Source organism: Mustela putorius, unplaced genomic scaffold, assembly GCF_011764305.1.
Source record: "Mustela putorius furo isolate JIRA1106 unplaced genomic scaffold, ASM1176430v1.1 tig00000281_pilon_pilon_pilon, whole genome shotgun sequence".
Taxonomy (NCBI): Eukaryota; Metazoa; Chordata; class Mammalia; order Carnivora; family Mustelidae; genus Mustela; species Mustela putorius.
Genome location: NW_025421343.1, coordinates 16,155,809 through 16,178,056, shown reverse-complemented (window position 1 = coordinate 16,178,056; position 22,248 = coordinate 16,155,809). Strand labels below are relative to the sequence as shown.

General features: G+C 49.8%; 1 protein-coding gene and 1 long non-coding RNA gene across 8 annotated transcripts in view; one reads left to right on the top strand and one right to left on the bottom strand.

The window, feature by feature from the left end:
• PAX8 (paired box 8) overlaps positions 1-22,248 on the bottom strand; it is a 57,416-nt gene that overhangs the window by 32,903 nt on the left and 2,265 nt on the right. For 3 of the 7 annotated variants that reach the window (XM_013051236.2, XM_013051237.2, XM_045079128.1), the window contains exon 1: positions 3,998-4,164. The exons of 1 other annotated variant lie outside the window; for it this stretch is intronic. In XM_013051236.2, coding sequence (XP_012906690.2) covers positions 3,998-4,130 — 133 coding nt within the window. In that variant the 5' untranslated portion in view covers positions 4,131-4,164. Of the gene's footprint in view, positions 1-3,997; positions 4,165-22,248 lie in introns of those variants that run through there. 3 more of the 7 variants (XM_004742386.3, XM_013051235.2, XM_045079126.1) reach the window with 2 other exon arrangements.
• Positions 1,569-10,948, top strand: LOC123391754. Its single transcript, XR_006606460.1, has 2 exons — positions 1,569-1,631; positions 10,794-10,948. It is a non-coding gene; the product is annotated as an uncharacterized LOC123391754 (long non-coding RNA).

The following is a 22,248-nucleotide window of genomic DNA, read 5'->3' as shown; positions in this document are numbered from 1 at the left end:
TACACCCGAGTAGCTCACCAGGTTGAAAGCTCCATGAAGGGGACAGGACCATGTCTGTTTTGTTTGTTATTAAATTGGATTAGGTACTCAATTAATATATGTCCCATGAATTAACTGAGCACCTTTAGCTTCTTCCATTCTCCCCAGATGGAGGACTCACCAAACTATGGCATTTTTGCCCCCTAAATGTTTACCTAACCGGTACCTTCCTAGCCATCCCTGCATTCACGCATCTGTGTATTTATGGATCGATTCGGTGTACATGTGCTGAATACCCACCACATGCCAAGCACTTTACTGGAACTGATCACAGAGAGCGGACGCCTGACCTCAGGGAGCCTCCAGTCTAGAAATGGGTAGATATTTACAAAGTGAACACACAAATAATGTGCGAGTCCTGCTTGGATGGTGCTAAGGACACAGAAGGGTACAGTACTAAAGCATAATGGTGCTAAGGACACAGAAGGGTACAGTACTAAAGCATAATGGGTGGAGGGTGAGAGATAGAATTAGTTCCTAAGTGATGTATAATCTGGGACAAAGGTGTGTAGGAATTAACGAGTCACGTGGACTCACCCGTGCCCGCATTCAGCGTGCACAAGTGACTTTTTCCTGCAGAGCCACACATCTAAAACCCAAGTCCAGCCGTGTCCCTACTGAAGGAGACTGCTGGGGCACAGCCTCATCTCCTACCTGGTAAGGTCACTACTTGGTGGTAGTGTCTGCCACTACACGTATTAGAGAACGTGTCTGTACTAAACCTGGAGGAGAGGGTCCTCATGAGCTGAGCCAGGCTTCCCTCTCCAGCCTCCATCCCTACCTGTCCGAGCCTTATTTCCAATGACCGAACACATCAGAATTGTTTGTTGGTCTTTCACAGCATCTGAATTCTTGCCTGTAGCTGTTTCTGCTGCCCTCCATGCCCGCAGTGACCTTTCTTCACCAGCTCTGGGTAAATCTGTACTTCGTACCTTGAGTCACTTCAGGAAGCTACCTCCTACAGGAAGTCTTCCCTGCCCTTCCTGCCTGCTGTTTCTGGTCCTTTCTTTGAAACATGCCAGGGCACGGTGTCTGCCACTACATGTATTAGAGAACATGTCTGTTTATATACTGGCTATGTCCCATGGCATCGACTATGGGCCCCTTGAGGGATGACGGGGCTTTTTTTTTTTTTAAATCTCTTAAAAGCCTGGATATCTAGTATAATGCTTGGTGCATAGTAGGTATCCAATAAGTGTTGGGTAATTACTAGAAGAACGGAAGGAAGGAGAGAAGGAAGGGAGGGGGGGGAGGGAGGGACAGAGAGACAGGGGGAGGAGAGGAAGTAAACAGACCTAAAACAAGCCTAGCGAAGCCCACACATTCTTTGCCCTGTGCAGAATTGTGTCTTCCAAAGTCACATTCTCTTAGACATGAGCTTTTTAAAAAAAGGGTCCGGGAAAAGAGAAGTTTGCCCTCCTCCAGGAGCCACGGGATGAAGGCAGAGGCCTTCCTTTACGCCCAGGCTTTGTCATCAGCACGAGATGTGTGAGTGCTTGTCATGAGCTTACAGCCTGTTTGGTTCTACAGGAGCTCTCTGTGGGAACAGAGCTACTGTGCCATGTCACCCACGTGAGGCAACTGTCACCAAGGTGGGTCTGCAGATTCTGAGGTGAGAAGCCTTTTCCTTCTAACCCTGGCCTGAGAGGGCCTTATGGAGAAAGACGAGGGGTGACCTACACAAGTTGACCTCCCTCCCCGGGGTTTATGGCTCTTTGGGGGAGACTTCAGTGTGCATCAAGGGAAAGAGCCACAAGAGACAGCTTGCATTAGGGATGACCACGGTGTAGTGTCAAAAACTGCCCTTCCAGGGACTTGGACATCCCAGGGTTAGGGGCTCCCTTGAGGAGAAGTTTCTGACTTGGGGCTGTGGGGCAGGGCTGCCCTTTTATGTCTAACAGGATCCAGCTGGTCAAAATGAAACTGGTTTCCCAGGTCTCGCTGCCAAGAAGCTCAGCATTGTGCTCTGTGTTCAAGGCCCGAGGGCACAACCAAGCCAGTCCTGGAGTCCTGTTTCCTCAGACCTCCTCTGACATTAAGTAGCATGTCTGTTGGAGTCCAGTCAGAAACAAGAAGCCTGTTCCTAGGCACTTTAGCAGGAGGCTTTGGTGTAGAAACTTGTTTCTCTGGGCTGGAGGGCTGTAAGAGCACAAAGGAACCCTGAGGTACCCCTGAGGTACCCTGAAGTATCCTGAGGTGGACATTGCAGGAAGAAGCCACTGGTCCCAGCAGGGAGCAAAAGGAAGAGGCCTATTCCTGCCTGTTCATTGTCTTGCTCTTGTAAGGTTCTAGAATGCCCTGGAGTCCCTATCTAAGTGGTTCTTCATTGATTCCTGGCCTTGTTCTTCTTGGTTTTCCCTCCTGGTCTGTTGGGCTCTGTTCCTCTTGTGGGGCCTCCCTGCACTTTAATGCAGCCCGAGGGTTCTCCAGGTTGAGGCCATGAGGTCAGGCTCAGCTCCCAGCCTCTCTTACTTGGAGTTCTGGCAAATCTGAGGGTCCCTGGAGGCCCCTGGAACAATAGGATAAGAAGTCCAGCTCCCTTGGAAGCTCTGCCTTCCTCTTTGCTCCTCAACAGGGAGAGAGGGCTGGGAGAGGCAGAGGGCGACCAAGGGTGGATAAAGAGATTTCCTCTGGATTAGTCTCTAGCTGGGAAAGAACCACATTTGGCGGGTCATTTGCCAATGTTGGACTTAAAAAGAAGAGGAAAGAGGGGAAGGAGGCAAGGAGCAAAGGCTGTTTTCAGGATTCAGCCTCCTTCCCCCATGAGTCAATGCTTAGGGATACCATGGAAAGCCAGCATGGCAGGAGGTACTGGCTCCTGAGCCAGGCAGAACACTCTGAAAGCATCCTTTCGTTAGCCCTCCTGACAGCCCGCTGAGGTAGGTACCCTGTTGTCCCCATTTTACAGATGAGGAGCTGAGGAGCAGAGGCCATACGTAACTTGCCCAAGGCCACACCATTACAAAGGGGCAGAAGTGAGAGGTGGGCTTCGGGCCTTCAAGATCCTGCTTGGGTCCATGTCCTCACCAGGCACGGCTCCTGGCAGCAGGATAGTCGGCCCCTTCTCTTGGAGCAACTGTGCCTTTCTGTCACCTACCAAACCCACTTTGGGGTCCTCCCCAGGTTTTCCTTTTCTTGAGGCCTAATCTTGTCTTTTCGATGGTTTTCTTCAGAGGACTCACTGAATTCGGTTCTCTTATACCTTCTTCCCCTGCATACTGGTGGTTCATTCTCCTGCATTCTGTTCCCCTCTGTCACTCCCAACCCTGCTTTGTGCCCAGTCTGTCTCCAATCCGGGTTTCATTCCTCTGCCCTCCCGTCCCTTGTCCCTGCCCTTTCCGATCGCCTCCCGCGTCTCTATTTCCAGCCTTCACTCGGGGCTCCTGCGTCTCCCTGTTCTCAGTCCTCCCAGCCCCTTCCCTGCCCCAGCCCCTGGGTCCTGTCCAAGATGGCAGAGCCCGCCCATCTGGCCCACCTCTCGCCTACCCTTCACCCCCAGCATTCTCTCCTCTCTGCCTCCCTCGCGCCTTTGGCCGCCCCCCCCCACACCATCTTTATTGCCCGCATGACTGCTCAGGTTCTTCATCCCATCTTCCCCTCAAAGGCATTCGCAGCTCGGCTGTTATTCTTGTATTAGCATTGAACCCATTAAAGCTAATTTGTTTGCCCTAATCTCCATTTATTTTTCCCTAGTTGATATTAGATTTCCCTTTCTATTGCTCCAGCATGATTTTCTCTTTGTCTTCCTAATGGTCTACCCCCCTCTCTCTTCCTCTATTAATCTGGTTGGCTTCCCTGTGTGTTTCAAGGCCTTTCTCCGCCCCCCCCCCCCCCAGCCCTTAGATTAACCCTGTCACCTCCCTCCCAGGAAGGGCCCCAGTGCGTGGATTTCCAGGGACGGAGCTGCTGTAAATGGCAAAAAAAAAAAAACCTCCAAGCTTCCCGGGAAAAGTCCTACCGGATGTGAGGTGCGGCCTTGTCCTGAAGCCAGTCTGGACACCCGGAGAGACCAGGGGCTGGTGAGCTGGAGGCGAGGGGGAGAACATGGGCTCTTCTGAGTCCTGGAGGGCCAGCAAGCGCAAGGGTTCCATGGCTAGGTTCCCCTCTGGGGCTGTCTCAGAGATTTCTGGAGGCCTCTACAAGCTTCCTCAGGTCTATAAACGATATCGGTAAGCCAAACAGTTGGATGGGCCACCCTCTCCCTGTGGTTAAGCTTGGGCACCGTTTCCCTTCCTTCCTTCATTCTCCAACTCGAGACACACTGCCTCTTCTCCCTGAAGGGGCGCAGCCTTGGAGTGGCTAATCTGCACCTCACACTCTGGCCTTCGTGTTCCCCCAAATAGAAGCCCCCCTGGGCCAGCTCTCAGAGACATTTACTATCCCCTCTCCGATTGCTCCGTCCCTAGCTCTCCACCTGGGGCTCATTATTAAGGCCTTTCTCAGGGTCCATGCTTTGCCTGCCCCCTAGCTGCCTAGCTGCTGGAAGGCAGGGGTAGCTTCCTACCTGGCCACATAAGCTTGCCTTGCAGGGGGACAGCCGTGCTCCTGCCCTGACTGCATGCTGGGATCGTCTGGGGCCTTTGGAACTTTCTACCTCCAGTCAGTTCGACCAGAGTTTCTTGGCAAGGTGTCCCTGAATCTGTATTTTTTAACAGTTCCTCTGCGATTGCCCAGAGTTTATATCCACTCAGTAGATGGTCAATAGATATTTATTGAAAGCATTAATTAATTGATTAAATTCTGGTCAGAGGCTTTGGTGGATGTTTCCAGGGCTGGTTGGAGGGTTCCCAGAGGCCATTCTTCTCGGCTCCTTCCCACTGAGCTCAGAGACCTCTAGACTCCCGACACCACACGCCATGGAGGACGTGAGGGGGATGATGCAGCAGAAAAGGCTTGAGCCTCTATCTCTCAGAGGAGAGAGGTGTGCGAGGTGGCGGCAAGGCCAGCAGCCCCTGGACACATACTTAGAATCCCAGAAGCCCCACAAATCACTGTGCTACACCTTCCAGCACCCTCCCTGGGGTCAGAGGCCTTGCGGATATTAATGCTGTTTTTTAAAATATGGGTCTATATTAAAGCAATTTTCAGTTCGTTAGATTTCAATTCCATGAGTACCCCCTCTATGTCTAATAACATTCCAGGCTGGGTGTGTGTGGGGAGATGGTTTCTGAGCAGAAGACACAGTTCTTGCCCTTGAGAAACTCACAAGTTAATAATCCCTGACACATTATAGAACCTTAAAATTTTAAAAATCCATTCACATGCACTGTCTCCTTCAGTTCTTTCGATGAGCCTGTGGAATGCTTATGGTGGTGGGGGGTGGTGTGTGTGTGTGTGTGTGTGTGTGTGTGTTGGGAATGAGGGTGAGTCATCAGAATTTGCGTCCTGATGTCGTATGTTATGGAACATTCTGCCAGGTTCTATAGCTGAAAGTTATAATGCTATAAATGTGGGTTTTGTGGATGTTGATTTAAAAGTCACCCAGCGATGGGGAGGGGAGAGAGTGGGGAGGTAGCTCGAAGGGTCCCTGGAGGGGAAGGGAGAACAGGGAGGGGGAGAGGGAAGGAAGCAGCAGTCTGCCCTCCCTGAGAGGCCACAGGCACTAGGGCATCCTGAAGAGACGTGAAATCATGTGACAAAGAGACGAGGGGAATCTTGCCTCACCGAGAAGGCTGAACTCAATGACCTCTGCTCTGAGATTCTCTCTAACTGGGATTCTGTGCTTCTGGATCTTAACTGAGATAAGAGGTGATTGACTAGCTCAGCACGGAGGTGGCTGGAAAGGGTGAGCTTTGGCCTGAACTTGAAGGTGAGCTTTGGCCTGAACTTAGAAAGGTTTGTGTCTGTGTGTATGTGTGTGGGGGGTGGGGGGCAGAACCCTCGGGGCTGGGGTGGGAGGGGAAGAAAGGAGGTCTGGCCTTCCTGAGGTGCGAAACAGGTAGGAACAAATGAAGAGGAACTGCTTTTTTGAGCCTGACGCACCGAGCCGAATCTGTGACAAAATGGCATGTCTGTGGTTGCCACACCTGACGATGGCTGGTTCCCCAGAACCCGGCACGGCACCGTAGCTGAGTGGATTACACACCCTAGAAGCCGCACTCGCTGCTGCATAAGGAACCAGCGAGGCACAGATGGGGATAGACTCAGCCTGCAGGTTATGGTTTCAGGGGTAGGAACGGGGTTGCTGAGACCCGGGTTCCACCCACTCTCTGACCTTGCCTGTTTGTGCCTCAGCATCCTCATCTGGTCTGAAAGCACCGATGATCTTTACTGTCCTCCCAGTCCAATCACTGCAACGCCAGGACTGCCCTCAGGCCCTTGGGTGCAGAGAGAGCTCTGTGGGGGACCTTGGACAACTTTTCCACACAGGAGACCTACCAGGGGGTGGCCCTGAGGCCACTTGTAGGAATGAAGGAAAGTAGCCCTCTGGGCCACCATGTGACCTGCATGATGGCAGAGTGAGACACTGTGGCTAAGTGAATATGGAGGGGGCCATGTGCTGTATCCTGATCAGCGACAGAGTGGTGGGCCCTTCTAGACTGTCCTTGGCCAGGAAGGGGGAGGCGACCTGTCTAGTGTCACCAACGTACTTCATGACCTCACCAAGGCTCACATTTTCTCACATAATTTTCTCACATTTCCTGACCTAATCCTTGTTCATTCCACATTCCAGGCGACCCTTTGGGACCTGATGGCTAGCGCCATCTTAGTGGACACTGGAGGAAGAAAATTGTAGGGATTGGGCAGAATGTGTTCTGAACCAAGGCACACCCTAAAGAGATTTCTGCTCCTCTTACTAGCTTGTTTGCTTATCATTCTTATTCACTTACATCATGAACCCAGACAGGAGGCTCTGCTCTGTGGGTTCTGGGTTTGGGAAGCAGATTCCTTTCCTCTGTGGGAACACTGGGTAGGCAAACAAGAAAGGCTCTACAGAACCCAGATTGGTTTCTCCTCCTCTTCTGTCAGTCCCAATAGAGGTTTCTACACTTGGTGCCATTTGGACCTAAAGCAGCTAAAGGTCCATTCAGAGCTGGGTGGGGGACTGACCCAGACTAACCACCCGCAACACTCAGATTGTTATGCATCAAATCGTGTCCCCTCAAAACTCAGACGTTGAGTCCCAACCCACGGGACCTCAGAATGTGACCTTATTTGGAAATAGGGTCTTTGTAAATGATCAAGATGCGGTCATTAGGGTGGGCCCTAATCCAACGTGACTGCGTCCTTCAGAAATGGGAAATGTGGACACCGAGGGGTGACATAGGGAGAATGTGATGCAAAGGTTGGAGTTATGTTGCTATAAGCCAAGGAACATCAAAGATGGCCAGCAAACCACCAGAAGTTGGAGGAGGGGCATGGGAAACAGATTTCCCCTCAGAGCCCTCAGAAAGAACCAATCCTGCCAACACCTTGATCTCAGACTTCCAGCCTCCAGAGCTGTGAGACAGTAACTTTCTGTTATTTCAGCCTCCTGTATCCCTGCCCAGTTTGTGGTGCTTTGGTAGGGCAGCGCCAGCAATTTAATGCACAGATCCATAGGGTTCTAGCTCTGAACTGGATCCAGAAGACTTGGGAGGCCCCTGGGGGCTACTCTTCTGGGATATTCACCTGTCCCTCCAAGTACTTTCCAGTCTAAGGCAGGCTCAGTCAAGCAGAGAGTGCTTTCTAACATCTGACCCTCTCTACATGCACCTGCTCTCTTGACATCGCTGTCATTACCATCTTGGTCTCCATTCCTGATCCTTCTATCACGTGGCAAATTCTTCTTTAATGCAAGGATGTCAACACACACAGCAGTATAGCAAAGCCTCGTGTAGGTGCCAATCACTCTTGCCTGGCCAGGCGGGGTTCCCCCCAAGTTAACCAGGAGTTCCGGGCTTCTCCTCCTTTCAAGAACTTTCTAGATTTTGCCTAAAGGTTGGTTATGGACTCACTTAGCATTTGTAGAGCCCTTTTAAAGTGCTGGCAAGTAAGTGATTCTTACATTTAAATAAATTCAACAAATATCAATGGGACCTTGATTGCACCAGGGACGGGTTTTCATAATTCTATGAGAGGTGGGGCTGGCATGTCGAGCCCATTTTCTAGATGAAGACACTTACTAGGAAGGTTAACTAACTTGTGCACAACCAGTTAAGAGAAGACCTGAGACTGCATGAGAGTCAGATCCACTCTCTCCCACAGCCAGAGGGGAAATCTCTGAGAGGCAGGGGTTCCATACAGAAAGAAGGTCTGTCTCCCCAGCAAATGTGGCATGCGAGTCTCCATGTGTGAGAGACCCCTGACGGGGCCTTGATTGGCAGACCCTAGATCTGGAGTTCTCAAATGCTAATCCACAGCAGAATTACTGGGCTCCTGTGATGGGGACAGGCTCCAGGGCCTTACATCTGTTCGCAGAGCCCTGGAAGCTTCTGAAGCTGGAATAAAGCCTACACTTGAGAAACACTTGTATAAAGCAAATTTCAAAGTGGTGATTTCATTTAGCAAATATTTATTAAGCATCTAGCCTATATCTATAATGTGCCAGATGAGTTTGGGGAATTCAGTTCTTGGAAGCACTGGTCCTCCCAGATAGCCCTGAATCTGGCCACCCACCCTGCCCAGCCGATGCCCAGCATCCATGAGGAAGGACACTGTTGGGTCAGTCTTGCCCAGCCTACCAGTGTTTGCTAATTCCAGTGGTCTCTACTACCCAAACTCAACACCCCACATCTGGGCTTAGGCCAGCAAGGTGCTTAAGGACTGAGGAGGGGTCCCTGAGACCCAGAGGTCTCAGGCTTCCTCAGTGGCCACATCAGGTTTCCCAGAAAAGCAACAATTCCTGGTCTCCTCAGTCCCATAGCGCCCCCTTATTATAAAGAAAATCAGACAGTGATTACAGCAATATCGTGTGAAAGGACCAAGTGGGCTCCACGGGGGGAAGACCTCACTCGAAAAGCTCAAATGGACAAGTTAGGTCAACTAGCCAAACAATAAAACATGCTATTGGAGATTTATGTCAAAAATCCCATCATGGGCCTTTGTGGAGCCCTCATCTGGTATAGGATTCTGTGTTCCAGTGCTGGGGAGGTAGAGAGAACGAAGAGTTCTCACTCTTGCCTAGCTCAGCAGGAATCAGACGGGGAATCAGACGGGGATGGTCGCAAAAGCTGAGGGAAGTGGAACATGGGCAGAACTCTGTCAAAAGAGTGGGAGTAGGGTTGACGGTCCCGGCCACTGCCATTGCACGGGCAAAGGTGCAGAGGTGGGACTGTACACACTGTGTTTTGGAAACAGAGACCAGTTGGCTGGAACACGGGTTTGCATATGGAAGTGGTGGGAAACAGCGTCAGGGAGGTGGGGTAGAATGTTCTCGAACTGTACACCAGCGGTTTGCCCACAAACGCCTGTTAATGATTGGACTGAAAGGAAGTGCAAACGGGACTCTGAGATGATTTTGGAAAATCACCAGGCTAAGATTCTCTGGAATAGGGCTGGGAAAGGAGAGAAATCAGAACATTTGAATAACGTGAGTCATCTAGCCATCCCGGACTACTGCCAAGCTGTTCCCCTTAATAAAAATACCGCAAAGCTCAAAGAGGATAAAATAGGTATATGGCTCTAGCTAGACAGCTAAAGGGAAGATGAAGATCAACAAGGGAAGTGCGAAGTCAAACCAGGGGAGGATGGAAGTTCTCATGCACAGTGAGTGAAACACTCCCAAACGCGTACATTGAGTGCACTTGACCTAGCCTTCCTGATGGCAGGGTTGGTATTGATGTCTTCGTCTGGCCTCTCTGGTCAAAGACCCCTGTCGTTTGTGGGAGTCCCAACCTGATGTTCCATTGCTGCACCCTTTGCCTGGAGCCGACTCTGGTCCCTGGAGCTGACACAGTCCTAGAACCCCACATTTCTGCTCCCACTGGTCCCTCCTCCAGACCCTGCTAGAATCCTGCCCCCTTCCTCAGGGTAGGGTCCCACCCTTGCCCCTCCCATCATAGCCCCGCCTCCCTCCCTCTCCCACTAGCTCTGCATTTTAGGTCTGTCTGAAAGGAAACTTTCCATTCTCTCTTCGCTTGTGGCTAAAAGTCCAACTTGTTTCCATTCTCTCTAGAATGTCAGCGTGTCTCCTGAGTTCTGCAGTCCGAGTCTAGCTCCACACCTGCCATGCTGAGGGGTTCTGTAGATGTTTACTTATTAAACTGAATGTTAGAGTACGAATTTCCTTTGAAACAATTTGGAGTTAGAGCTCAAGGCTTGTGTGGCCCCAGGGAGGTGTGATTGGGTGAGAGAGTGAGAGTGTGTCCTAGGACCCTGGAGTAACTAAGCATGGATGACGGTGGGGTGTAGTCAGGCATGTGGAGAGTCAGGAGGAGAGCAGAGGGACCCCAGATGCTTCTTGAGGAGCTGGAGTAAAATCTCAGGAAATCTGGGCACAGGGACCCAGAAGGGTACCCACTTAGGAGAGAAACAGGTCAGAAAGAAGGGAGACAGGTCTGTCTCAGGGCTGTAGAGGGTTGGGGACAGAAGCACCACTGGGTTAGCGGACCCAGTGGTCTGTGCACCTGAGGAGAAAAAGAAATGATATTTCTGTGGCTGGTGTCATGGGCTAGATGCTGGTGTCTTGGTATATGGGGGGGGGGGGCTTTGGGAGGTAATTAGGGTTAGATGAGGTCATGAGGGTGAGCCCTCATGATGGGGACAGTGCTTATCATTTGAGCTTATAATAATGCTTATTCTTATAAGAAGAGACACCCGTTCTCTCTCCTCAGGTGCCTGCATCAAGGAAAGGCCACGTGAGGACACAACGTGAAGGCCCCGCCTACACGCCTGGAAGGGCACCCTCACCAGACTTGAGCATGCTGGTACTCTGATCTCAGACTCTGCCTCCTGGACAGTGAGGAATAAATGTCTGTGGTTTAAGCCACCTGGCGAGTGTCACTGTTTTTTTTTTTTTTTTTTTTTTTTTTTTTTTTTAATATTTTATTTGAGAGAGAGAGAGCGCAAGCCCGTGTGGGGTGGGGAAAGGGGAGGGGGACAAGCGGACTCTGCACTGAGTACAGAGCCCACTGCAGGGCTGGATCCCACAACCCTGAGATCATGACCAGCACCAAAGTCAAGAGTCAGAGGCTTAATGAATGGAGCCCCCAGGCACCCTTGGCATTGTGTTTTAACAGCCTGAGCTGAATAAGTGGGGGGGGGGGGGCTGGGACAGAGAGTGTGTGTGGGGGTGCAGGATCTTTGGAGGAAAGCTCCAGGAGAGGTGTCTTAGCCCTAAGTCTGCTCCAGAGCAAGACAGGGGAGCAACCTGCACAAGTTGTGTGGGTGAGTGTCCTTACTTGGCCATGATCACTGATTCTCTTACATGACTGACCCACGCATGCTAGAGGTACCGCTTGCCTGGAAAGCAGGGGGCTTTTTGAGAAGGGAAAGGTGAGAGTGGTGGGGACTTGGGGACGGGGCTCCTTCCTGGATGGTGGTAAATGCAAATTCTCCATGGTACCTTCTGATGCAGGCCTGCGCAGCTCATCATTTCACAGAATGGGGGTGCTATGCCGACCAGGCAGACATCAGGCAGCCCTAGCCTCACATCAACACTATTGTGACACTCCTCAGGAAGGCCACACACGATTCCACCAAGAAGGCGTCTGAACAGCAAGCTCCACATAGCAAAAAGTATAACGTGCTGCCCAGTCGATCCAAGATCCCAAGGAATATACGAGGTAGTGGCCCTTAAATAGAAAAAAAAAATTACACCTTGAACTTGAAGGTGGTTTGTCCACAAATGCACTTTCTCTTGCCACTGTCGCTCATTTTCATTATTATCAGTGAGCACCTCTGCCTGTTCTGCAGGGACACGTGGTTTGAGAATCACTGATTTATGAAGGTGATACAAATATTTGTGGATCCAATGTACAAAGCATTCACGATGCCACCGCATTGTTGGTAATAATCGGTCCATGCAAGCGCTGTAGAACCCTTGTGCCTCCATGAGATTGTGAGGCACACTCCTGTGGTCCCTGAACGTTTCTGTAATCAGGGGCCTGTGTACTCACATACCCGCAGGCTGAGGGCAGAAGGGCTCACGGGGAGAGCTGCCGGGGAATTCTGAGCAAGGGTGAAAGATCGGACAGGATATTCTCATGGTCTGTGTGGAGGAAGGAGCCCACCAGTGACAACCCTCAGCTACCTGCCTTCAGTGCTGCCATCCTCAGGGCACCAAGAGGCCAGATTCTAGAATAAGCAGTTCCCACTGCTGTTGCTGCCTGCTTGGTAACAGTGTCCTCGTCTGGGAAGAGCCAATATGAACCCCAGGGGCAGAGTATTGCTAGTGATTCTGACACTGGTCTCCTGAGTGGCCCAAGTGAATGGCTGTCTTTTGGTCTCATTTGAAACCCAGGTCTCTGTAGGGCCCTCATGATTCCTCTGTCCTAGAACTTAAATGGGATTCCCGGGGAGGAGGGCATGGCTAGACAGCGGAGGTCCTCTGCTCACACCTCAAACCATAGGCTGCAAGAAAGGGGAGGTCACAAGCCAGGGACCTCATGTTTACATTGATCTGAGTTGACCCACAACACAGAGCAGATCCCCCGGATACCTTGGGCCTCTCTTCGTCTACCGTGTCTGTTACTGGTGCTTCTCAGCAATGTGGACTAGATTGGGACTTCGCAATGGCACCTGGGTTTTCCTGGCTGGATCTCTGGGGGTCTCTGAGAGCAGGGGATTTTTTGGCCTTTTTTTTTTTTTAAATCACCCACAGACCTAGGACAGTGTTCCGCACTGTAAAGGCCTCTTCCTAGTGTTTACACTTCCTAGTGAGACAGAGTAAGCATTGTATGTATGTGTATGAGCATTTGTCACCCACGTGTATATGAGTGTGGGTGTAACTGGCTATGTGAGCATGTGTATCATGTCCAGGGGACTGGGGCAGGACACCCTGCACCCAGGGTACAGAATTTAAGGAGGCCCTCACTCTCGGGGCCAGCCTTCCCCTTGCATGAGCCTGAGAGTGAGCGCGTCCTTAAATCTTGCCCTCCCAGTGCCTCGCCCTAGTCCCAACTCTGGCTGGGTGTGCCAGTGAGTGCGTATGTGTATGGTTCTGTACGTTTGTGTGTATGGGAGTGTGCGTGTTGTGTATATGTGTGTCTGTGTGTGTTGGTGCCTCTCCCTAGGCTTCAGCAGTCCCTGTCAGCAGGTGTGGGAGGCCTCCCTCCTCTGTTCCCTGGGTCAGTGTTCACTTAGAGCAGGCCGCAGCCAGCACTCTCTGGACTTGAGTCTGCCCTCACTCTACCCCAGCACATTCTGAAGGCAGCCCGGTGTCCCTGACCCGGCCCTGGTCGTAAGCATGGAGCCTCTGTTGTGCCACAAGGCTTGTGAGGTCTGGACCCAACTCTGGTCCAGGTAGATATTTGGTGTCACATAACCCTAGGGAGCTTCTGGGTGAGGCCCATAGCCTCAAAGGTGTTCAGGTAGCCCAGATCTAGAAGGGCAAGAACCACAGATAGAAATATTCCTTCACACAGTGGACTGCAAAACATGCCATAAAAAGAAAATGCTAGGGGGCCCTGGGGAGCTGGAGAGGAGGGAAGACTTTAGGGGAAGGTTGTATCTGAGCTGGGCCGGTGGGGGGTCGCTGGGTGGGGGAAGCACCCGACTAAGCTCTTCCTAAGCCGGAGGTCATCTAGTCCTCACAGCCACACCGAGGCGAGAGCCGTGTGTCTATTTTTCTGCAGGTGTAGGTGGTTGAATTTATAAGACCCCCGACACCAGCCCCTTTGGCACTCCCTTTTGTCCTCCAGCCAGGGGAAAGAGAGGCTCACCTGGCCTCAACAAGGGCGTTATCTACATGGAGCGGATTGGCAAACGCGCACCAAATTGTCTGCAAACAATAGAAAGCTGTGCACAATTGCGTCCTTGCTGTGGTACGGACAGTGACTTCCAGGGGGTGGGGGCAGAGAGCAGTGTGGGCAGCGGCACGATGCGCTCCTGGCCTCAGATCTCCCGGGGAGATGGATGCCTTCCAGCCAACAGGAGCCAGCCAGCCAGGGACGGAGCTGTGAGAAAGCCATCAAGACAGCCACCGTGTCACTGCCGGCAGGATTCTCGAGAGCAGGTCTCACCTGCAGAAGGGTGAGCCCTGAGGTCTGGGCCCACCTGTCACAGTTAGGGGCAGCTGTCCAGACAGCTCTGTGGCCATCAGGAGAGGGAGAGCTTGGGGGGCATGAGGATCTTCCTGGTGTGGGGCACTGTCATGTTATCACAGAATATGGGGACCGGAAGGACCTGCTCCTTGTCACACTGTCAAGGAGATGAGGGGTCTAGAAGGGAAATCCTATGAAGTTCGCACATCCCTGAAGGTGGGGGAAGGGAGGACGTGCATCAGAGGTGTCTGGCTAGGGTTTGATTTAGCAGATGTGGGCAGATCTCCATGGCATTTGTACCTACAGATTGGCAACATCTTGCCATGAGTCGGCCAGTCACCCCACTCTGGGGTCCCTGGTGTAGACCCCCACGAGCTGGCTGAGCCGGGCTCAGCCGGGCTCCACACGGGCTCCAATGCTGTCTTTCTAGAACAAGTGCTCCAAGGATCAACTAGACTCACGAAGGCCAGATGAGCTTTACACGCTGTCAGCAACGACGCGGTGGGGCCGGGGTGACTGATGGAGATAAATGAATGACCTTTGGTGTTCCTACTACCCAGGTTGTTAGTTTTCAGTCCTTGACTCGCCACTGAATTGTTTGGTCTGATTATTTCCCCTCCTCGTCAAGGGGTCTGTCCCCTTGACAGAGAATCCCAAGACTCCAGTGGCCCTGGGAAGGTGCTGCTCACCCCTGTCACCGGGTCAGCAAGTGCCACCTCGCTGCATGGCGCCCTGCACATGGTGGGTGGCCCACCATGAGGGCTTGTTACATTGAAGTAAACCGCTGACTCTCAGGGTCCTATCTTGGCTCCAGTACCTCTGAGCCAAGAGTACCTCTTCTTCCCTTCCTCATTCCTCAAGCCCCCTTCCCACCTCCTGAGTCAGAGCCAGATGCCCAAGGACCATTTTGAAAGAATGATCTCAGGGTTGGGGTAGAAGACCAAAACAGAGCTGGGGTCAGTGATTTGGGGCTCAGCTAATACTAAATGTCACCCAGGGTTTTTGGCCAAGACAGAGCTGGATTATTATTACGCAAAGTAAGAAAATGCAAGAAGGGGCAGGGTGGAGGCAGGGAGAGGGAAAGAGAGATTAGTGAATTTTAAAAACATAACCATACGGTCTTGTGTCAATTAAGAACAAGTACCAAGACGTGTCTTTGTGTGGTTCTCTCTTACTACACGCCCAGCGGAGCTCTACACCCACTTCCACGCACCTGTCCTCTAAGACACTACATTTTACCAAAGCCCTAGAATGCTCTGGGTTCCAACATAAAGCCCATGGATAGCCCGATCTAGTGTCTCCCCTATGACTGGGTTTTCTGGTAGAATGGAAGAAGGACTCACTTTGCAGAGTGCGCTGCTATAGCAGCTGACAGTGGCCACGGGAGTCTGAGCCAGCCCTTCCCCAGTGTGCTTTCACTTAATCCAACACTCCTAGACAGTAGGCCTCAATTTTAACTGGAACAAAGTTTGGATGCTGGGTTGTGAGTTACTCCTGCAGAGTTTCACAGGAAATGCTGAGACAATGTAATTTTCTCTAGGGCATCTGCCCTAGAGAATTTTTGGAGACTCTCCTCCCTGTGCCCAGTGGATGGAGCAGGACAAACAAACAAACAAACAAAAACCGAAAAATCCCAAACTCTTGAGTAGGAGCTATGTGCCAGGCGGGGATACTGGTCGTACTCCAGCACTTTCTAGAAGTCCTGCAACATTTTCGTATTCTAGGCGTGCACGCGCGCACACACACACACACACACACACACACACAAGGAAATTCAAGCCCAGAGAGACAACTGACTTGCCCTAGGTCACACAGGGAGAAAACAGCAAGGTCAGCACAGGCAGAGCCTCCAAGGCAAAGCCCCTCCTGCTGCCTGTGGGGGTGGGGAGGCTCCCATGGCCCTGGCTTCCCAGGGGCTGCAAAATCCCTTGCCTCCTGACACCTCCTGGCCCTAGAGTTTATTCTAGGAATAATAGTTCTGCTGTCCTCCTAGAGAGGCTGAGGGATAAAAAATGCAATGCACACAGAGGACCCTGGGTGCGCAAACATGCAGTTCACAAAATGACAGCAGATTAAGCTGTTTCTTGGATGCGTCACCCAACCAGCTCCCCGACCTCTCTGCTGTGCTGGTCTGACAGGGACAATATGTCCCAGGGGACTAATTAGCACTAACTACTCAGGTCACTCCAAGGCCACTTAGGAGAACAAGTGCAAAAGAAAAACTGATGAGCATTGTGGCTGAAGACAGGAGAAGAAAGACCAGAGTTAAAAGAAGTGAGAGAAAAGGAAATATATAAAATATTTAGGGTTTTTTTTTCCCTCTCTCTCTCACGCAGTCTCTCCGCTTAAACTACAGAAGGGTTTTCATCCGAGAAATGCAGCTCTCACAGCAAAGAGAGCAAACATTACCAGCTAATGTTACAAGTTGGACCACGGAGGATCTCTGAAGGAGGAGATGATTTGGTTTTGAAGCCCTGAGTGAGAGGGACTCTGCGGAAGCAGCAGAAGGAATGAGCCTAAACTCAGGGAAATGAGACTGGGTACCGGTGATGGCCCCTGACGTCGTGGATGGGTCTTCCCAGTAACTCGGAAACTTCCATCATACCCACTAACTCATTAGTTTCTGAAGTGGATGCACATAGGTAGGCCAAGTGCAGTTTGGAGCTGCCAAGGGACTGAGTTCCTTGCTGGCTTATGATAAATCGAGGTACCGGAGAATAGTTGTCCCCCTTTTTTGATACAGGTGGAAACATGGCAGCCTTGGGGGCATGCATTAAAAGAAAGTCTCCTAACTCTGCCTTTCCCGGTGGCTGATCACCTCTTTCTTCCTCACAGTGACCTCCAGGAGGGAAATCATCATGGGTGCTACTTCTCCCATTGTGCAGATGGGAAGGCCAAGGACTGGACTGAAAAGGGGTCTATTCTAAGGAGTGGGAGTGTTAGGGACCCAGATGAGGAGAACAAGCTGACAGACAGAAGGCCCTGCCTATTGCTGTCACGACTGCTGTCCCTGTAGGCCCTCACACCCTCTCTCATCGAGGGTTCTGGCCCGAATTCCCAGCGGAGCTGCAGGCGTGAACCATGCAGTGGTACAGGGAGTTTGAATGAGCTGGACTTTGGGAAAGAGGGCGGGTGGAAGAAAGGGGTTTGGAGTCACATCAGCCTCTCTTAGCATCCATTGTCTTCTCTTCTGCAAAAATGTCAAAAACAGTAGCTGCCTGGTTAGAGTCCTGAGAATTAAATTAGAAGCTGATGTGCCCTCTCCCGAGGAAAACCATCCCAAGAAGAGCCCGCCGAGATACTAAGCCAGCTTTCATTTACTGAGGGCTCACTAAGTGCCAAGGTGTGCTGAGCTCTTTCTTAACTCTAAAAGTGGCATCGGGAAAGCCAGCATAGCGTGGGGCTGGCTGTGTCGAGCCTTAGCAAGACTTGGCATCTTATTTGGTATTCGGGACTAGGGAGGGATCCTGAGGAATGAACACAGAAACAGAACCCACCCCTCCCTGGGGGACCTCCTGAACCTCCCTGCCCTTGACCTTGGACATGCCTCAAGGAAGGAGATGCTGGTTTCTGCCCAGCCCCATTCCTGGGGAAGGAGCCCCAGTCAGGGCAAAGCCTAGACTCATGACATGAATTGTGGGTTTAAAATAGAAAACTTCCTGGGAAGATTTTTCTAGCCCCTGGTCCATGGAAGAGACATTTGCTCATCGTGTCCCCACCTGGCCGAGGGAGAGACCTAGAGGGGCTTTCAAAAAACCCAAACAGGACTGTCAACCTTAACTCTGGACTTAAGGAAATAGTTATGACCCTCAAAGGTCCACTTAAAAGTGCGCTGACCACAGGTAAATGAGGAAGAGTGGATGCCTCTGCCCACCCACCCTACCAAGAGACTCCATCATGGAGTCACTCACTGATCACTGACTGAATGACCTGGGATTGGCCTGGGATAGTAGAGCTTTCAGGAACCGAGAGACCCCTGGATGGCTCTTCTCTCTTCCTCCCCGCAAAGAAGCAGGTGCGGTCCCTGCACATACTTCCTAGGCAGAATGTCTTCTAGCTCTTTCTCCAAAAGAACTCGGACTATTCCATTCTGAACCCAGAAAAGAATCACTCCCCCAAAGAACTCTGAGTATGGGGGTGCCTTCTCCTCTTTTTATATGATGTTTTATATCCCCGTGTCCTATCTCTGAAGGGAGCGGGGGCTTGTGGGGGCCAGTGATTCAGCCGGTCCCCAAGTTTCAACTGAAACAAAAGCCAATTGGATAGGGGTGCCTTCTCCTGTCCTCTCCTTTTAAAACCATCTTTTTTTTTTTTTTCCTTAAACGAAATTGTTTCTTTTATCTTTTGGCTCCTTGTGTCCTCAGAACCCCAGAGCTCAAAGCTTTCTGAGCGCAACTGAGAGCTCGGCCCCTCTTGGACTGATAAATAGAGCAGCTTTAAAATGCTTAGAACTGAAGACAGACCAACTGTGGCGAGAGAAAGTAAACACATCCATGCACCAGTCAACCCTAGCAAGCTCCTCGCTGAGATTACAAACTGCAGTTCCTGCCTGAGCTGGCGAGGATGCTAGAGCGGGCTGGCTGCGGAGGGTTGGGGGGGGAGGTGGGGGCGGGCAGAGCCACAAAGCAGGCTTCTCTGCCTCAGTTAGTCGTGCCCCAGAGGAGACAGGTCACCTGGGAGTCTGCTCAGTACCAGGCTTGGATGTTTCTGAGCATAACAGACCCTGCCAATGGGTTTCCCATTGGTTTCGTACTTGGAAATGTCCCAAGAGAAGAGGGGACCAGCTCCATTCTGATTTAAAAGGACTCCTCTCCCTCAACCCGCATTCTTTGTGGGCAGGTGAAATTCCCCCGTGAGAAAACTGAGATTTTTCACAAAATACGATATGATCACTCCATAATTTGATAGGAATATTTGAGGCACTTTTCCTATGAAAAATAAATACTTTAAATATCCTCCCCCGCCCCCGGAAACACACACGCAAATTGTTTTTTATGAGAACCAATTAATAAATGCTAATTCATTCAGGCATATCTCTACTAAATTACTGTTTCATTTAATTGCAGGGGAATTTTCCATTACTAAACTCTCCCTTGCTGATTTTTTTGGCATTATTTATGTATTTTTTCAGTTTCACTAATAGTGAGATTGGTATGTGATATTATCTGCTGTTTGTACGTCTTAAATTTCTTTTTTCATTTAGAATGTTTCCTCATTCCTGCAGCTCCACGTAATCCAGGAGAAACATCATTAAAAGCAGACAAGATTTTATACATAAATGAGAAAGGCACTGGCTGAAATTAACCTGGCAGGAGCGCATCTTGTCTGATCGTGCTTCTCTCATTGCAGTCGTGCGTGAGTGTGTGCGAGTATGTGTCTCCGCTCTGGGTTTGTGTGCAAACGTTTTTCTGTCAGTGAGTTGCAAGTCCATCTGTGGAAAGAGTGTGGGTGTACAGCTAGGAATGAAGATCCCAGGGGCTTTAATAATAAAAATAAACAACACTCACATCTCTTTACAAGCCCCCAGAGCACAATGCGTATTTTCTTGCTTCCTTTTTAGAGACACCACCAAATCAAGACCTTCATATCTAGACACCCAAGAGCCAGACCAGCTGGCTCCTGAAAATCCTGCCTCTTTTCATGCATAGAAAAGTGAGGAAGTTGCCTGTGGTGTATAGGGGTTGCTTAGGGCTATGGTAGAGATCTGTGTTCAAAAGGATGTGTTTTGAAGTAGAATTCCCATTTTAATATATTGAATGACAAAGGTCCTGTGCACCTGGCTACCTTTGCTTCTGTGATAAGTTCTTTCATTTTGATTCTCTCCAGCCACCTCCCCCCCCCTCACTCCCCTCCCCTTCCCTCTTGCCTCCTTTAAGGGTCTTTCTTTTGCTCTTTATTCTGTCCCTTCTTTCTCTTTCACAGTAACATATTCTGGAGGGTGTGAATGATTAAACTGTTTACTCCGAGGTTTAAGTATGAAAAGGCATGTCACCGAAGTAAAGTTTCACCTTCATACTCAACTCTATCAATAATTACAGAACAGGGATGATGATTAGTAAGTCTTTCTTACAATTAGCTCTTATGAAAATGATGCCATTTATTCTGAGCATATGGAGTTCTATTGATTTTACTTTTCACAAAAATTAATTACAAACCGTAGTAACCTTCAAAATGAAGTCAGCATCTGAAGGGGTTGGAAGTAGATCCATCGAAAAATATATACCCAATAAACAGGTACCCCCTTAAATTAGAGATTTGAAGCCATAAATTGAAAGTTTTGACATATTATTGTATTAGCAGATGATCTCCTTTCAAAAAAAATATCGCAGTAATTAAAATTTCATGAGACTGATTTTTTTGTTTTGTTTTTCCTCCATTTCCTTTGTCCTCTTCAGCAAAATTAGGCAGAGTCTTTTTGGGGAGAGACTGATGAAATTAATTAACTTTCCTTCCACTCCAAAAAAGTCCCAAATAAATGCTTCCAGTGGACATCAAAAAAGTGTCAATTAGAAATAATTACTTCTTATCAATCAGTGGGGCAATTAAAGTGACAAAGCTTGAAAAGATACTTATCTTAAAACTAATTCACAAGGTAGCTAAATTATCTCCTAATTAACTTGCATTGAGGAGGGTAGGAGGATGGACCCTCTTGAAACAAAGATGAATTGAGGAACCCCGATACCTCTTTATGTTCCTTGAGACTGTTTCCCATCCGGAGACCTTGTTTTCAACCCAGGCAAGAAAACTGGGAAGAAAATAGATCTCTCCAAACGCATTTGGTCCCCTTTCCTCCTTTCATAGACCAAGAGGAGGGAACAGGGCTTTGCATCTCAGATTTAGGACGTTAGAGGCATGTTCCTTCTCCATCTTAAGTCTCATTTGACCCCTTGAATAATCTATTTTCAGTAGCTGGGGAAGAGGGTTGCCGGCAAGTTCTGGCACATAACTTTTAATGACAACCTGCTTGCTTTTACTAAACTCTCTTCCTTGCTGATACGGAATTATTTTCATTTTAATATTTATGTGGCATTTATCTTTAAACATTAAAAAATGTGGTCTTGTGCTTTAAAGGATCTTTGTTCCCCGATGCTACAAAATTCCCAGCAGATTTTACAGAATGTTCGGCCCACTGCTGACCAGCACAATCAAAATAATTCCCCGTGTGCTCTCCGCAGCCCTTCAGAATAAAGCTTGTAGGGAAAAAATATATATATATATAAGACCTTTCTTCAAAGCAAGATCAAACGACAGTGAGAGTGAACCAGACCAGGGTGAGCTGCTCCGGCTGGTCGGGTGGGCAGGGCCGCGCAGGAAACTTTTCTCGGGCTTCTTGGGTTTTTGGGGCGAGCAGGAAACTTTTCTCGGGCTTCTTGGGTTTTTGGAAACGGTGGGTGCTCTCAGCCTCGGTCCCGCGAAAAGCCCCGTGACCGCCTAGCCTGCGCACGCCGGGATTCTGCTCCAGAGAAAACTTAAATAGAAGCTCTCCTGGCAAAAGACAACTCAAGAATGGAAGTGCCTGGGGAAAAGAGGGAAGCTGCTAAAAACTGATAGAAACGGGCTTATAAAAACGGGAGTCAGTTTATGAGTTTATCTTTAAATATAGGCAACGGTGTTAAGAAAACTGATTAGATAGAGGGAGGTCTCTGGCTCAGGTTTTTGTTAAGACAATTTAGAAAAGAAATGGGAGAGCCTTGAAATGTTTGAGCTGTGTTTTACAGTTTTCTTCTGTTTTATTAGCATTAAAGTAAACGAAAAGAGAAAGGCTCATTTTCCCTCCTTGCAGTTTTATTTCTTTATTTGTTGTGGGGGAAGGTTTAGAAGTAGACTCTGTGCCTTCCTTAAACGGAAAAATACCTCTGTCCTGGCCCTGCAGGGAGTGGACGGCTCTCTCTCCAAACCCAAGGACAATTTGCATCTGAGCCAGTCGGGAATGACCTCTCATCTTCTGGGCCAGTTGCTGATTAAAAATAAAGTAAAAATAAATGGTGTCTCCCCCCCCCCCTTTCTTCTTCCATCCCCATTTATTCTGAGTGCTTCTAGAATGAAAATAGGTAGCGAAAACAAAATCAAGCCAACCCAAGAGATC